At 39.7% G+C, this 17,517-nt stretch overlaps 1 protein-coding gene across 2 annotated transcripts; it reads right to left on the bottom strand.

Annotated features, from left to right (window-relative positions):
* Positions 1 to 2,130: 2,130 nt before the first annotated feature.
* LOC117269810 (ER degradation-enhancing alpha-mannosidase-like protein 3) lies at positions 2,131 to 16,207 on the bottom strand. Of its 2 annotated transcripts, XM_078162035.1 has the most exons (21): positions 15,889 to 16,207; positions 15,284 to 15,759; positions 15,123 to 15,168; positions 14,506 to 14,606; positions 13,407 to 13,446; positions 13,165 to 13,277; positions 12,755 to 12,908; positions 12,299 to 12,433; positions 11,972 to 12,077; positions 11,132 to 11,229; positions 10,820 to 10,945; positions 10,630 to 10,713; positions 9,932 to 10,015; positions 9,632 to 9,756; positions 9,318 to 9,483; positions 7,891 to 8,048; positions 7,675 to 7,792; positions 6,681 to 6,851; positions 5,236 to 5,401; positions 4,894 to 5,085; positions 2,131 to 4,323 (listed from the first exon to the last, which is right to left on the bottom strand). In XM_078162035.1, exons 2-21 carry the CDS (start codon positions 15,433 to 15,435, stop codon positions 4,052 to 4,054), a joined length of 2,607 nt encoding a protein of 868 aa, XP_078018161.1. In that variant the 5' UTR covers positions 15,436 to 15,759; positions 15,889 to 16,207; the 3' UTR covers positions 2,131 to 4,051. The 2 variants fall into 2 exon arrangements, with proteins under 2 accessions (XP_078018161.1, XP_033503034.1); XM_033647143.2 differs by having other exon boundaries at positions 15,284 to 16,207.
* Between the last annotated feature and the right edge of the window lie 1,310 nt (positions 16,208 to 17,517).

Genomic DNA, 17,517 nt, shown 5'->3' with positions numbered 1-17,517 from the left:
CACGTCGTCAATCAATCACTCGTTTATTTGTATCAGTTAATGAATCATTACACAACACAGATTGGTTAATAACAGCCTGATGAAGATGGTGGCTGAGGGAGAAAGTTGATGAGTAACTGGTGTATGTGTACCCATTTAACAGAATATAGCAGGTGCAGTAAAATGACACCACATCAAATATTAAAAGATGTAGGTATTGAGTACAAATCAAATAAACAAACATCTCTTCTTCTATTGTTGTCCATTCTGCCCATTATCTCCACAAGCCATTATTCTTTTCTACACACAGGCCAAACAGTGAGTGGCAGCTGGTGAAAAACCGGGTTTGTTTGTTTGCTCAGAGCTGAAAGAGCAAACCAAATAAGGCCAAACTTCAGTTACATAGGCAGAAGTGGTCACCATCACTTGACCTCAGCTGTGTCTGTCAGTTATCATATGTTTCAACCCTGAATACTAGCACCATAAATGTCTGTAAAAAATAACCTGACTCATTTATTATGTGGGAAACATCTATCACTGAATCTGAAGGTAGTTAAGATGAATATTACATGAATACCAGGAATTGTATACAGTCAGAACTGTATGACCTGTATAACTAAAAAGAAACTCAGGTCTGTGAATCATTTCCTCTTGTCAGCATCACCTCTGTCATTATCAATGATGTCACCTTGAACGTCACCATTTTTTGTGCTATTCCGAGGTAGCTGTTCCCACCTGACACAGAAGGTCTCAGTCGTCTGCCTCATCTTCCTCTGACAGGAAAACAACAAAAGACAAAAAAAAGAATAGCTAAATGTATTTACCAAAACACAACTTGGTAGCTCTATGACAGGAGAGGTTTATTTCCTGCGTTTTGGACACGATTAACCCTCATGTTTCCTCTCTGAAAACTCCACAGGAAAGAAACAGTGTTGCTTAATTAGCTTAATGTCATGTGTAGAGGAGGCATATGTAAAGAAATTATATTGTTGTTGCTCATCCTTCATAATTCTCAAATTACAGAGAATTTTGGTTATTTGTGTCTCTTTGTAGTCATTTTGTGTCTTTTTAAAGTCATTTTGTTTTGTTTTTTAGGCAATTCTGTGTCTTTTGAGGTAATTTTGTGTCTTTTTGGAAATTTTGTGCCTCTTTGTAGTTGTTTTGTGTCTCTTTGAAGTAATTTTGTGTCTTCTAAGTCATTTTGTGTCTATTTAAAGAAATTGTGTGTCTTTTTGGTCATGTCTTTTTTTGGAAACTGTGCCTCTTTGTAGTCCTCTTGTGTCTCTGAAGTAATTTTGTGTCATTTTGAGGTAATTTTGCCTTGTTTTGGTCATGTGTCTTTTTTGGTAACTGTGCCTCTTTGTAGTAATTTTGTGTCTTTTTGAAATAATTTTGTGCTTTTTTCAGTCATTTTGTGTCTTTCTGAGGTAATTTTGTGTTTTTTTAATGTGATTTTGTGTCTTTTGGTCATGTGTGTTTTTTTGGAAACTTTGTGCCTCTTTGTAGTCCTTTTGTGTCTCTTTGAAGTAATTTTGTGTTTTTTAAGGTAATTTTGTGTCTTTATAAAGTAATTCTGTGTCTGTTTGAAGTAATTTTGTGTTTTTTAAGGTAAGACATTTTGTCTCTTTGCAGCCATTCTGTCTCTTTTTGAGGTAATTCTCTTTTTTTGATTGTTTTATAGCCCTTTGTAGTCATTTGTGTCTTTTTAAATGTCTTTTTCAGGAATTTTGTGTCTTTTTGAGGTAAATTTGTGTCTTTTTTAAAATATTTTGTGCCTCTTTGTAGTCCTTTTGTGTCTCTTTGAAGTAATTTTGTGTTTTTTAAGGTAATTTTGTGTCTTTATAAAGTAATTCTGTCTTTTTGAATTAATTTTGTTTTTCTAGACATTTTGTCTCTTTGCAGCCATTCTGTGTCTTTTTGAGGTAATTCTGTCTTTGATTGTTTTCTATCTCTTTGTAGTCATTTGTGTCTTTTTAAATGTCTTTTTCAGGAATTTTGTGTCTTTTTGAGGTAAATTTGTGTCTTTTTTAAAATATTTTGTGTCTCTTTGTAGTCATTTGTGTCTTTTTTCCTGAGCTGATGTGTATTTCACAGCTGCTGAAAACTGATGTAAAGTAAATCTATAATGCAGGAAAGAAAAGATGAAAAAGGTTTAATAATGGTGATTTCAAATTTATTAACGGGATTGCCTCAGCTTACAGTCAGAAACTAAATACAGACAGGATGTGAAACAGAAACAGGAGCCATGTCATGCATCTCTTATGGCACTTTTTGTCTTTCATCCACTGATCAACAAATACCTTAGAGAACTGCAGAAAATTAAATAGCATGAAGAAAAAAAAAAAAAGAATCCCCTACTTCTTGTTCACGGTCTTCTTCTGTGCGTGAGCGGAGACGTAAACAGTCCTGAGGTATACGGGTTGGCAGAGCCTCATACAGGCTCAACAACAACCAAAAAAATAAAGAGTGTCATGTTGGATTAAGACTTCAAATGAACTCAGCAGCATCAGGAACAGGTCCACTGTACAAACATAAACCACAACATACTCTGGCATGAGAAGTGTTTGCCCCACTCAAACATAGGCTCACATTTAATGTACCACACAAGACAAAAATCATGCAACAAATAATTAGTGAGAATAAAGTGAATATGAACAAACTGATTAAAGAGTTGTGCATCTTTATGAAGTGTTGCATAAAATAATTGCACATAAAAATGCCCGGAATATTGTTAAGAGAGTGTAAGAGACGTACAGGATTTAATGAGCCTTTCTAGTTTGACTGTTACCATTTCAGATAATGCAAAACTTAAATTTAAATTTAACCTGTGACATTCTACTTACATTTTAAGGCGGCTATGACCATTGCATCATGGCACAATGTAATGTAAATAGGAGCATATATGACTGCAATTATTGCAACAAACAAAAAGAAATGAATCTGCCACAGATGATCATACCCGTGTTTCGAAGTGCATTGCAGTCTGGGACTGCAGACCAACCTGTGATGCTGCATCTGGAAGTAAACCAGAGTTACGTACATGTAGACTTCGCTTGCAAGAAAACCAGCTTTGGTAATTTTCTGGCGATGTTTTTAAAATGACATGGTTACAATCTAATAGTGACTAGACAGGTGTTAATGGGCCGGGGAAAAAGTAGCATTCAGCCAGAAAAATGATTCACGGTGGTCAATCCGACAGAGTTTTTACTCTTAAACCCTCGCATAACGTCTTTGTAACGACAGGGGGGGTCATCTGACAGCACTGATGATCTAGCTGAGACACTTTCTTGGGTATTATTACACACACTCACACATACACTATAGCAAAAAGGAAATGCACAACACACACACAAACATTTCCTCAAATGGGTCAACCTAGCAAACTGCATTGACTCTTGAAATTCCCTGAAGTTGCTTACTGGTACAAAATAAAAATCAACTTTCCAAATTGGCCCCAGCTCATCTCCTTCATCCACTATGTTACTGAGAAGTTATGGCAGCTAACGCCACCTACTGGCCGGGTAATATTCCATCTGCTCTCACTGAATATTTAACAGTAGTTATTGAAGTGAAAAGGTGCACTCTACATTAAAAACAAACTGCATTGCATAAAAACCTAGCTGAGTACATTTTGCTTTGTCTATGTTTTCCTCCGAGGTGAGGTAATTTTAAATTCTAGTTGATGATCTACGTCATTATCAACACCGTGTATGTGCCTACAATAGCAACACTACAGGCTCGGTGTGGGCAGTAACAGCCCAGCCATCTGAACCTACAGTCTTTGTCCTTCAGCTACCTGTTTTAGTCTCATGACATCCCTCGTTTCAGAGAGACCTGCAGCCCCACTTTGACTCTCTGTCTAATAAACGTAGGACCATCTTTAGGTTTCATAGTCAAGACAGGATGCAAAGGGGCCATCACACTGCTTTGCGCTCCTCCATCGGCTGTAAACATGCAGGCTGGGTCAGTTAGGGCTCCATGTAGGGCAGTGAGGGGCTCTGAGGCACACGCCATTCAGAAACTGACAAGAGATCAGTGTTAGGAAACTTGGCAGCTTTGGGATCAGCAGTGGTCAGGGGTTTGCATCTGGTCTACTGTCAGAGTTTGTGGTTTGAGAGGTATCAGCTGAACACGGTTCAGTTCTGTCTGTCTCTGCTGCCACTGTGCAGAACCGCTGCGGCTGTTGTCGTCCTCTGAGCTCTTCGTCCTCCTCCTCCTTAAGAAGCACCTCCTGTTTCTCCAACACAAACTCCAAGGTGGGCCCTCTGGATGCTCCCTCCTCCAGCTCCCCCTCCTCTGCCAGGCGGAGTTTGATGTTCATGCCGAGGGGTTTGTCTGTCTTATCTGGACAACGAGGAGGAGAACCAACGATATACGAAATTAGAACAAGAACAGAGAGAGTAACTAAGATTTGACATTTGAAATAATTTTGTTAGCCGTATTTGCAGTTGTCCTTCTGTATAATCCATACAGGTTGTAAGTTAAAGGGGACCTAGACTCCAGCTGCTGCTAGAGGCAGCAAAACATACTTTCATTTTATAGTTACAGTCTACTAATAAAACTCGTGTGAACAGTGGTTACATGAGCCTCAAAACCAGCCACAACTCAGCCCTGAGCAGAGTGACTGTCCGCTATTGACCAATCAACAGACTGCAGTGTTCACAGCTCCACCTTTTAGTACCAGATCTGTGTGCTAGGTACCCCAACAGAGGGGGGACCAAAAATGGGGAAGATACGGAACAGTTCCATCGGTACCATCCACAACTTTTCACAGTGAAAACGGAAAAAAAGCGCACCTAACTGAACTGAACGTTTTGCTGGTTTTGGTGTTCAGTTTATGGGTTTTGCTAACAATAACAAAAATATAGAATATCGCCAGCCTTATCATTTAATCTTCCTCCTTCTGCTCCTCACCATGTCCTAGCTGCCTCTCTTTGGGCAGCAGCAGCACATCCACATTGTGTTGTTCCTCCAGAGCTGCTGTGAGCACAGCACCCTCGCGGTTGAACACGAACACCAACGGCAGGGTGATGTCTTCAGTGGAGTCGCCATCTCCAACCATCTGGAAGAGGGGAGTTTCCTCACTATTGCTTCCCTCTCGGTGGTCTGAGAAAGAGAGTAATGGAGTATTTGAAAAGATTTAATTTCTTTAGGTCCAGCCTTCTTATATTTAGTTATTCTAATCTTTGCTGTCTGAGCTTTGAGATGGACTATAGGAAAAAATGTAGTTTCAACATCCCTGATAATCATCCTCACCTATAAAGATGACTCCTATGGCTCCTGCCTCCTGCAGCCGACGAGCCTTAACAGCGAACATGCAGTCACCACGCAGTGCCAGAGCAATATGCCCTTTAAGCTCCACTGTGTTATCTATTGGTCCGCATGCAGTGTAGGGAGAGGCTTTCACGATGCTGCCCTTAACCTGTGGCACAGGAGTAAGAGTGTTATTGTAAGTTATTGTGCTGAGATAAAAAGAAGACAGGTAAAACTTACACAGTTCAGTAAATATCTATGATGAAATTTTATAGGGCTGTGAGGGTTTATGTATTTGTACTGAACCCTCACAGTACAGCGAGCCACGGTCTGGTGCATGAAGCCCAAAGAACACATGGCATGTAGACTGATGCATGTAATATGGAACAAAAGTTCACAAGAGTGAGTTCGGCCCATAAACTTTTAGGTGTATGCCATTAGCAACTTATAACAAGGTTAGACCAACAAGCAAATTAAATGAAATGCCGGAGCTGGAAGACCAGCTTGCAGGCTCCCAGTTTCCAATTTTTTTCCTAGGATTGTGAAGGCATCACCTGCCCTACTCTCCATCTGACTAGCAAGTGCTTGTTGCCTTCGTTGGTTGGTTTAGATTTAGGCAAGAGGAGCAAGATTGGTTAGGGTTACAATGTCATGGTAAAACAATCAGAAGCATGGTAAGGCACAGTAGTTGCATGACTTCACCACCCAAGATAGAAAAAAAACTTTCCTTCCTGGTCAGCTACAACAGCAACTGAGAAGGAGTTGTGTATAAGACAAGCAGGGTGTGTCGCTGTTGTAGGAAACAACAAAGTGAATTCAAACACATCTAATGTGCTATCTCATATTTGGCAGCATCACCCAGATGTGCCGATCACCAGGATGGCAAATTAAACCTGCCTCCTTGTGCACAACTTTAATTCTATGTATTTTGAAATTATCAGTTTCATAACATAAGAGATGCTTTTTCATTTTTATACCCTGCTGTGACCTGTTGACTTTTGGGAAAGTGTTTGTTCAGTGTTCACACAGTGTGATACTGAAGTGTTTAAAATGTTCCTTATTTTTAAAATGAAAATATTTTACCAAAGTTGCCAGTGAGCAAAATGTTACCTCCGTCCCCAGCAGGAGGATTTTATTTGTCTCTGGCACTACGGTCTATTCAAAATAAATAAAAAGAAACGTATCATAATGCATTTGTTTTTTTTTTTTGCTGTACCAAACTCACACCAAACTGTGACTCCTACACCAGGGCATGAACCAAACCCTGACTTTTGTGTACCCTTGCACCCTTAAATCGTAAATGTTTTGGCCCCCATTTGTGAAGATCCATCTTTTATAATCACTTCTCTGAAAAGTCAGTGATTTCATAATATTTAAAATTTTTGGTCATGTTATTATCATTGAACACTTGTTTCTTCTAAAAGCTACACGAGTCGTTGGAAGCTCACCCCATGCTCCTGCTTCGTAAGGTCCATCCCGAACTTGGCAGGTCCTGCTGTGAGGACTGTCCTACCCAGAAACGGGGGTGATATGAGCTGAACAACATGCGGCACCACCTCCTCCTCCTCCGTGTGGCTCACCTCTGCCACAAGCTTTACCCGGTACACTCCTTTATGCTCCTATAAAGGGTTTATATTCAGAAAACTATTAAGATATTCATCTGTGATTTGAATTCATGTGTGAGTCATGTTTAAATTAAAAGAGGGAAGTTATATGACAATATTATGCTATCATCAGTTCAACTTTTGTCATGGTTAACAGGGAATTTGTGGACATTGTTATAGTAACCTACATTCCAGGCATTTGTTTTACATTTAGAGCCATATATTCATTACTTTGACCCACTTTTCACTCAATTAACGCTGCTCTAAACCCAATGCTTGTAAACAGTTTAAAAAGCAAAATGACATTTGCAATCCATTTTACGCGACTGAGTGATTTCCTTTTCTCCCTCACTGTTGGAAACATCAGGACACTGGAGGGGGCATATTTACTGCCTAAGTTAACACAGAATTAAGTGTAGCATAACTGATAAAATGAAAAATAAATCTGTTTAAAAAACACTCTGTCATTTGATTAAAGCGGCTTATAATTTTCTAAATCCATGCTGCTCGACACCCTGTTATTTGCACAATTTGAAAGATATAATTGGCACAACAGCACGTTATATAATTAACCTGCTCTGACTGCTCCATTAAAGCATGCTCACAGCAACAAAAAAACATCATGGTTTAACACGGTGTTTGAGTGCATTTGTGGAGCCAAATGGACAAAATGAGGTCGTAAATCATTAACTAAAACTCTTTAACTCATAGCTCAAAGCTGATAATTGTGCCATTAACACCAGCTGGAGAACATTATTTTTCCATTGTTCTACCACCTACAGTTCGCTTTCTGGTTACTTTGACTTCATGACGTGTTGAGTACAAGTGACTACAATACCTTCCGACTTCCCAAGTCTCCTGCCATGACCTCATTCAGTGGAGTGAGAGAAATGCCCATGCTTTTCAAGAACTCTACTGGCTCCATCCCACTATCATGGAGCGGCAGTTCAATTTCCCTGTGAAGTACAAAAACACCCAAGTTAAAACACAAAGTAATCATAAGAAACGGGTTTCATCAGTGATTTCACTCTAAAATCAAAAGCCCTAGACACACCTGACAGGTAAGGGGTGGAGGGCTCGTCCCACCCCAGTGAGGTACTTGTAGCTGTCCCGAATGGTTTTGGCAAATGAGGGATTGTTGGGGAACAAGGTCTCCATGCTGGGGCAGGAGTGTGTGAACAGATCTTCCTCGTGAGATACAGGAACAGTCTCCTAAAGCACAGAACCAACAGTTAACAGTTAATAACACATTTTAGCTCCTATACATGGAGGACCTATTGTGCTTTTCCTTATCTTCTGCCATATATATAATGTTACAATGTCAGATGCTCATATTAGACCTGGCCAAAGTTTCTCATGAGTAGGTAAACATACATAAAAGTAATCCCTGTGAGCAAAAACCTCAGGCTTCAGAGAGCTGACACATCTTTATATGGTCATCTGCTCTCGGCATACCACTGCAAGTGTTTACATTATGTGGCCTCCACCAATACATGCAGCTGCATGTAACGTCAAGACACATGTAATCTTGGTTGCCAGTTTTCTTAATGTCTCCTGGATTTTCGATTATATTCTTGCTGTAACACGTATGGTTGTGTTTAGAAGCTTTTATTTCAGATTTTTCAAGGTAAAAAAATGCTGATATACTCCATTACAATCCATCCTTGGGCTGCAAAGACGATGCAGAGACACCAAGATATGGAAGACCCAGAAATGCTGACCAGTCAGAGCAGCCTGAGCTTTTTCTAAAGGGGGGCTTAAAGACACAGGCACTAAAACGGAGCGTTTAAGACAAAGGGTGCAGATGTTCCAGCACAGACAGTATGAATTTTAAGAAGTGTTTTTTGAACATTAAAGGTCCAGTGTGTAGGATTTAGGGGCATCTATTGGCAGAAATTGTATATAATATTTCTAACTACGTTTTCATTAGTTTATAATCGCATGAAACTAAGAATTCCTGTGTTTTCATGACCTTAGAATGAGCTGTTTATATCTACATGCAGAGCGGGCCTGCTCCTACTGAGTCCACCATATTGTTCTACAGTAGCCAAGAACATACAAATCAAACACTGGCTCTAGATGGGGCCATTCATGTTTTCGCGTCAGCCACCGTGGTTATCCTACACACGTGGCACACGGGAGAAGTTTTAGCTCTGCAACCTCACAGCTAGATGCCACTTAATCCTACACACTGGACCTTTAACGCATGTAAACATGTTCTAGTAGAAACCCAAAATACAAGTATGAACCTGAAAATGAGCACATTAGATCCCCTTTAAAGAGTAAGTCAGCATTTTACACACACAGAATGTCATTATGTCCCATTCTTACACAGTAATATACACTATAAATTAATAACAGCAATAATAATTACAGATTACAGTGGTGTCATCAGCTACACTGTCTAGTAATCATTTCATATCAGCATAATATCAGCTTGTTTCAATGTGAGACTCAAAAAATGTGTGTGAGAGCTCTCACCGTATTGTTGCTTTGACAGGGCGGCTGGGTGGTGGAGAGAGACACAGGGAGAAGGTGAGCCTCCGTGGTGAAGATGTAGTCGTCAACATCGATGGGCAGCTGGCTCTTCTCCGAAAACAGCAGGTACAGGTATTTAAACATCTCAGCCAGAAAGAATGAGTCCATCCTACACACACACAGAAATAGAGAGATATTTTGTTCCATTACGACAGTTATTTTACCAACAGGAAGGTTTAACCAGAAAAAACCTTCTAATGTCACACTTCCATATGAAACATATCATTGTAAACAAGTTTGTAACGGCATCTGTGTACCTGTCTTCATGTGTCCCAGTGCGGACATCTTGCACAGCAGCAAACCCGCAAGGCACCCTGGCGTAGGCATTGAGCTTTTCCACGATGGACTGTCCCACTCTGAGGTAGTAGGGGTCGCCAGTGGCCTGCAGGGATAATCATGTAGTCTCGATCACACATCTAACATGGAACATTCAGTTTGCTATAAAAATAATTGTGCATACAGTACACGAGTGGAGTAGTTTCATTAATTAGCCTTCTTATAACAGAGAAAGGTTACTGTAGTTTGTCTAGGACACTGTCCTGCCAGTTTTTAATCACCTTATAGAGGTAGTAGGTGCTTTCTGCAAACTCTGGTCTCAGGAGGTGTTGGCCCCAGTGAACTCTGAACTCTGTAGTGAAAGCCTGCAGAAAGCAAAAGATGTCAGTGACACTGGCTTCTTCTAAGACTACTCTGTATATTATGAACAGATTTACTAATGAATGGGTGAAAGAAGAGTAGCTACAAGAGATTTCCATTCAGTGTAACATTTCATTCAGAGTAAGGTCATGACTTTTTCCCACAATAATAAATCATAGCACAGGATCAAAAATATCAAACTGATACAGCAACAGCTGATACTTAACCTGTCAACTTTAATAAGAATATGTCTTATTGTAACTTCAAATTAGCCAAGTATAAGGGTTGGGTGATGTGACAAGATATATTCAGAGGTGGAGACAGTGCTATACTATTCATACAGAGGTAATTATCCCTTCAGCACTTCTGGCTCTGTTAGATTACTACAGGCAGAGCTGTAATGAGATGGACCACTTAATGATTATATTAAAATTTCAAGGTTTTTACATCATCGTGATGCAGTACTTTTTGAAGTGGACACAGACTGTTTTTATAACTGTGATATGTGACAGAAGATTTTATCCGTATTACCCACCCCTATTAAGTGTTAAACCAACTTAATCTGCCTGTATTTGCCTACTATATGTCATTAAATAAACAAAGAGAACAGAGTCTTTACCTCTGGAAGGAACTTGTGCTGTTTGGTGACTTGGTAAAGCATTTCATGAGTCTCAATAGCTGGTTTCAAATCTCCTCTCAAAACCTGCGTGGGAAAAATAAATGTCACTCCAGAGACACGGGTGCAACCTTTTCTACTCCATCTACTGTGTGTTAATGGTAGTAAATGTGATTAATGGAGGATCCCTGACCTGTAAGCCGGGGAAAAATGCCAAGAGTGAATCCATCCAGCTACGCACGCTCACAGTGGGGTTGTGCATGTGTACGTTGAGCAGCAGGGGAGGCTGACTGATGTACTTCATAATGGCACTGTAGTGCTGTTACAAACAAACATCATGGAACATAAATTAGCAAACAATGAGAAATGTCTTCAACACACAATAACGGTACGAGCTAAATGGCCAGTGGAGAGCCAATTATGTTGCAAGAGGGAGCACAATACAGCAGGCGCCAAACGCTTGGATATAGATTTCTATGTGGGCGTGCAGTGATAGAGGACTTACAATGTTGAACCTCTCCAGAAAAACATTGTCGCCCAGAAGAATGTAGGCCTTCATCAAATATTCATAGTATGAGTCGATACCAGCACCAACTCCACTGTCTGCAAACACAAGAGAGAGGATTACTATAAATGGTTCATGTATTAAGTGGGAATGTGTGTAATTAGTCGATTACAGTTGGCACCAGAAATACTAGTCAGTTAAATTAATTATTAAAATATCCAGAGGAAAAAGGGGAGAGTTTCAACATACAAGACTGTCCAGCAGCTCTGATTGTCATCAGCTCTCCTTCTTTCTTTTTTAAACACATACAAACACAAGTGTGCTCTCAGACTCGCATGAGCATTACTGGTACAAGTCTACAGCTGCCTTCACACACACTCACACCAGCTGGATGTCATTAGTTTAGAACATGGGAAATTGTTTATTTATTTGTTAACTTTTATTAAGGGGGTTTTTATGTTCTGTAATAAAATGTGGAATGTACATAATGCACAGTACAAAGTGCCACACATTTCAGCTGCATTTTAAATATGATTTGGTGATTAATAATAACACGTTGGGAAGGAAATCCAAAGTGTGGGATCATTTTGAGAAGGTGAAGGATGAACTCAAGGTGATATGTAAACTTATCTTCATTGGTCGACTACAAACATGACGTATCATCTGAAACATGTAAGTAGCTACATACCCATTAGCACAATCATTACTGCTTTGCCGACAGCGTCATTAACAGGCGGCTCGCTCAGTGTGTGACGTGCACTTGTAGATAAAATATAGGCCTATATTAATGAAGGTGTGGTTCACATTCAATCTCTTGTCAGTATGAAAGTTTTGCCTCACCCCTCCGGACCCATTCTTCATTATGGATATTGATGACAGTCCCCACCAAGTCACTTCCCCTCTGTCTTCTCTGCCAGAGGACATCCAGCGCCTTCCTTGCATGTTCCTGTAAAACAATGAGCATCACATCATTAAAATGCTTCTGGTAAAAAACAGTTAAGTCATTCATATACAGTATGATTTCATCCTGAACTGGCATCAGTTATAGCCAGCTATAATTTCTAAGAAAACAAGTGCACTCTATTATATCTCAGTCATTTCACAATAAGAGCAAAACAAAACAATCATAAAGAGTCTTATCTCTTGAGAGGTAGAGGGAAGTAATACCTCAAACACAGACTCTCCTGACAGTCTGCTGAGGGCTGCAAACTCCAGGATCATTGTTCCAGCACATGCTGTGCAAGTGTCCGATTCAGTGCCTGTGCGTGAAAGTGGGTTGAGGACTCCGTACCGCAGATTCACCTGGAAAACCAAAAAATGATACATTAATCTTGTCACTTGTTGTAGAACATTTTTGTCTACTTTAGGTTCTTAAAATAAACTCAGCTCGAATCATTTCTGGAAATTTTTTTCATGGGTTTACATTTGTTCACTGCGGGTTTCTTCCAAAATGGTTTGAGCTGGTCAGGGTGCACTATACTGAACTAAAGTAAGTAATATGTTGTTCATTAGTTCCTCTGTGGTGCACTGACTGTGAGGAACTTTTTGCTATCAATGCAGTTAGTCAAATGCAGATACATCTAAAATAACACCTGTGATATTTAACAATAAAATAAGGGAAACCTTAGGGTAGGGAAGGCCACTTGTGGTGTTAAAGGCAGGCAGTAATCGATGGCCCAGCTCTTTGGCCATGTGTAGGAGCTCATCACGATACCACTGCATCCTCTCCCCACGCTGCCGTAGCAGGTCGGCCATCACGTGGGCTCCCAGAAGCCCTCTGGGGAGAATTAAATAAAGGAAGAAAAAAAAGATGAATTAAACAGAAAGGTTGGGCTGGACAGGTTGAGATATTTAATACAGCATGGCCTTTTTGTCTAGTAATAATAATAGTCTGTGCTGATGTGGAGTAATTTTACATTCAGAGGAATTATCCGCTTCAGCCAGATGTAATTATTAAGACTAATCAATTAAAAAGAGCATAAAAGTATATTTACAGAGTACAAACGTGAATAAATGAGAGGCATGTTTCATACCCTAACACTCTGATGTTGGTCTCAAACACAGACACCACCACATCGTTGTCCAGGCGCACATCTGTCACAGCCTTCCTCACTGCGTCCTCAAACTCATCAAGCTTGTTTAACACCTGCTCACACACAGACAGGAACAAATAAATCTAAAGAAGAGGAAAAAAGCCTGAAAACAAAAACATGGTGAGAAAAAAAAGACATAAACAAAAACTGCTTGTACACTTGTAAACAGAGAACACACTCACCACCAGGGTATCAAGGGTGTCGATCAGTGTGAGAGAAAACCTACAGAAAAGGTGGAAGACATGTTATGATGATGCAAGCCTCTGGCACAACACAGTGGAGCAGTGTCCCACTTTCCCACTGATCCAGTTTCATTTCAACGAGCCACACACTGTTAAATGTTGAATTTGCAGTGAAAAAAAGGATGTATTGTACTGCAAGTCTGTGATTTATTGCCTTCTTGTACATTTAATTGACTTGAATTAGCATCTAATTTATGTATTCCTGTAAAACTAGGGCATCTTCTCCATGTCGAATTAAAGCTGTTTGAAACAAACACAATTGTATTATATAAAGAAATTAGCCCTTCTTCTTTAAAGATTCAAAATATCTTTTATGACAAGACATTCTGACATTACATAAAAATGACATTTTGTGTTAAGTCCATATTTTCTCATATTTATAATAAAAAAATGTATTTAAAAAATAAAATTAAAAATGTTAATAAAAATTTCTAAATAAATAAAATAAAATAAAAACAAATAAAATTTAAAAAATGAAAAATAAAATAAAAATGTATTCCAGACATATTTTTAAATGTAGTTATTTATGACAAAATATTTTAAAATAAAAAAATATTATTATTGGTTATCCAAAGCACATTTTAATATGAAGTTGAAAGCATTTTATTGCTCAATTTAATGTTTTATTTAATAGTACACCATGGACAGTGACAAGAAAAGACAAAGTAGCTCCAAATAACTTTAGATGGAAAGTTTATATTAAGATGTCCTTCAATTAAAAAAGTAAGAAATTGCAGACAAAACACAGGCATGTTTTTCTTCTTCCACTCTCTATCTCTTTAACATTCTCAGTGAAGAGTGAATCTTGAAAACAGATAAAAGACAGTGTGGAGACAGACATAGTTCACTGGACAGACTCAAGCAAATATGTTTTGATAACGTGCAGTCACATTTTAACAATCAGCTCTATGACAGACATAGTACTTCAAGCTAGTAAATGTACACAAAAGCCTTTTGACTGTGAGTTTATAGCTTTGATTTAAAATGATGGATTAAAAATACAGAGCTTGTTTTTTTGAGGTTATTAAACTGAACTTACTTCCCCAAGGAGTCATCTATGTCCCCTCTATTTGGCTCCTGACCGCGAACTCTCCCCCTGCAGCTGAGAGGCATCAGCTCGTCTGCTGGATAGGCGTATTTCTGCAACACAAACAACAGTAACTGAAAAATGTGTCATTAAGGAAAGACGGCTCAAGGGTTGAAAATTCTCTAGGAGGGAAAGAAACTAGCAGCCTAAAGCCACATACTTAAACAGACACTGCATTTTTACATTTAAAACTCCGAGCCGCAGGATAAGTCTGGCCACCCATGACCCTGACACCTCTGGCTGTACACTCTCATTGCTTACTTCCTCACCCCTGGATGACATCTATCACTACTGACAAAAGTTAAATCAATATTAAGGGCACCATGAATCATGTAGTGTTCTGCTGGCATCTGTTGTACCAGGCAGCTGCAACAAAATCCTGTTTGTTTGCTTTCTGCCCAAGCCCACTAAATCAAATCCAACTGCACTGAGGAGCAGCCACTGAGCTTTTCTTAACTGGATTACAGTGATGAAGGGCAAATGCTAAGACACATTAGTCTAATAATAAAGCTGTTCCTTCTACTACAAGTGTTCCCATTATTAAAACGATTGCATCAAAGTGACCTTACCATGTAACTGCCATAAGCGTGGTCAAACATTTCAATAATCTGGTCCCTGCAAAAAAAAAAGGAGGAAATATAAATGCATCCTCATTGCATGGACTTCCAGGGCCACTCATGCACAAGCACGTCCAAACAAACTTATATATGTGAGTCTAAACATTCCTCACCTAATAACAGTCTTCTCCTCAGGTGTCATGCTCTGGCTCTCTTGACATGTCGCCCAGCCAAGCAGACTGGAGATCAGGAGGGTCTTCAGAAGCATCCCAGTGCCAGAGATGTGGACCAGTTCCCGGCACAGTATATTTCCTACTCTCCGCATCTCGTCTAGCTTTCGGTTAAGCTTTGATATGGGCAAACACACTCCTGTCCTTTGTCCAACGCCCACACAAAGTCAAACAGTCCAGCAGGCACAGCTGTCCTCCTTCAAAGCCCCGGTCATCCTCATTTCGGTAGAGTCGGCTGTAGATAGATGTTAGCTACCTCCCAGCTCCATTTCCACATGTCCACTGAGGTTGTTGTGCAGCTGATCCAGTATTGTAACGAGCACATGCCCGCGGTGCACTTCAGCTGACCGTATCCATGTAAACAATAGAGGCAGCTAGACACAGCTGAGCCTCGATAAACAATGACTGCTGACCTTAACCTGTACAGAAAAACCACACTCACCACGAAACACTGGCTAAACAGAGAAAGCCCAAGCAGAGCTAACAACACACGTCTTGTTAAATTAAAATAATGTAAATAAATATTGAGAAAATATTTACGCAGTTACCAAATTTGGAAAGAGAAAGTGTCGCTATCGCTTGCTAGCCATCACAGTGCTGGGAGGATCCCTGTTGCTAGCCGGCTAACAAGTTGCTAGCTAGCTGTCAGCAATGCTAGTTAGTTAGCTCACGAGCTTAGTAGCTAAATTTAAAAAACAAACTCGGACGAGACGTCAGCTTGGTCTTAAAAGACGTGTCTCACTCGCAGTGTAAACTGACTGTCATACAGTTAAATGGTCGATGACACGTCGCCGAGTATCATAGCGGACATACAACACCCTGACGTCAAGGACCGAGCAGCTGTCAAAGAACAGCCAGGCTGTTTTGCTACCCGGCTGCGGGGGCTGTACTGGTACTTCGGGATATTCCAGCCCTGAATTATATTTGTCAGGCATGCTAGTACTCCCACGTAGGCTAACGTGAAGTCTCCCTTTCGGCAAGTCTCACACTTTAAATGGTTATATATAAATCAATAGACAGTTTAGAGCAGGTTTATCCTTAGAGTTGCGGTCTGACAATGTAATGGAGGTCGTATTGCTGTCCAGGCACGGGGGAAAGGTCTCCTGGCAGATTGTACTCAGGGCATACACTCAGCATATTACGGGACGAGACATGCGTCACAAGGTAGGTGGAGTCAGGGGGGATGTCTTTTCATTTCCTACTTTCTTTATTGTGCATAAATTAATTTACAGAAATGCAAACATATACATAGACAATGATAATTAAAGCACAAAGTCAAAAATAATTAATAAATAAAACAGAATAAAATAAAAATGAAATAAAAATATAGAAAAACAATACCAACAATATTAATATATTTTTTAATATATATATATATATATATATATATATATATATATATATATATATATATATATATATATATATATATATATATATATATATATATATATATATATATATATATATATATATACACAGTACAGGCCAAAAGTTTGGACATACCTTCTCATTCAATGCGTTTTCTTTAATTTCATGACTATTTACATTGTAGATTCTCACTGAAGGCGTCAAAACTATGAATGAACACATGTGGAGTTATGTACTTAACAAAAAAAGGTGAAATAACTGAAAACATGTTTTATATTCTAGTTTCTTCAAAATAGCCACCCTTTGCTCTGATTACTGCTTTGCACACTCTTGGCATTCTCTCCATGAGCTTCAAGAGGTAGTCACCTGAAATGGTTTTCCAACAGTCTTGAAGGAGTTCCCAGAGGTGTTTAGCACTCGTTGGCCCCTTTGCCTTCACTCTGCGGTCCAGCTCACCCCAAACCATCTCGATTGGGTTCAGGTCCGGTGACTGTGGAGGCCAAGTCATCTGCCGCAGCACTCCATCACTCTCCTTCTTGGTCAAATAGCCCTTACACAGCCTGGAGGTGTGTTTGGGGTCATTGTCCTGTTGAAAAATAAATGATCGTCCAACTAAACGCAAACCGGATGGGATGGCATGTCGCTGCAGGATGCTGTGGTAGCCATGCTGGTTCAGTGTGCCTTCAATTTTGAATAAATCCCCAACAGTGTCACCAGCAAAACACCCCCACACCATCACACCTCCTCCTCCATGCTTCACAGTGGGAACCAGGCATGTGGAATCCATCCGTTCACCGTTTCTGCGT

This window comes from Epinephelus lanceolatus, chromosome 19, assembly GCF_041903045.1.
Source record: "Epinephelus lanceolatus isolate andai-2023 chromosome 19, ASM4190304v1, whole genome shotgun sequence".
In the NCBI taxonomy this organism is placed as follows: domain Eukaryota; kingdom Metazoa; phylum Chordata; class Actinopteri; order Perciformes; family Serranidae; genus Epinephelus; species Epinephelus lanceolatus.
This window is presented reverse-complemented; position numbering and strand designations above follow the sequence as displayed.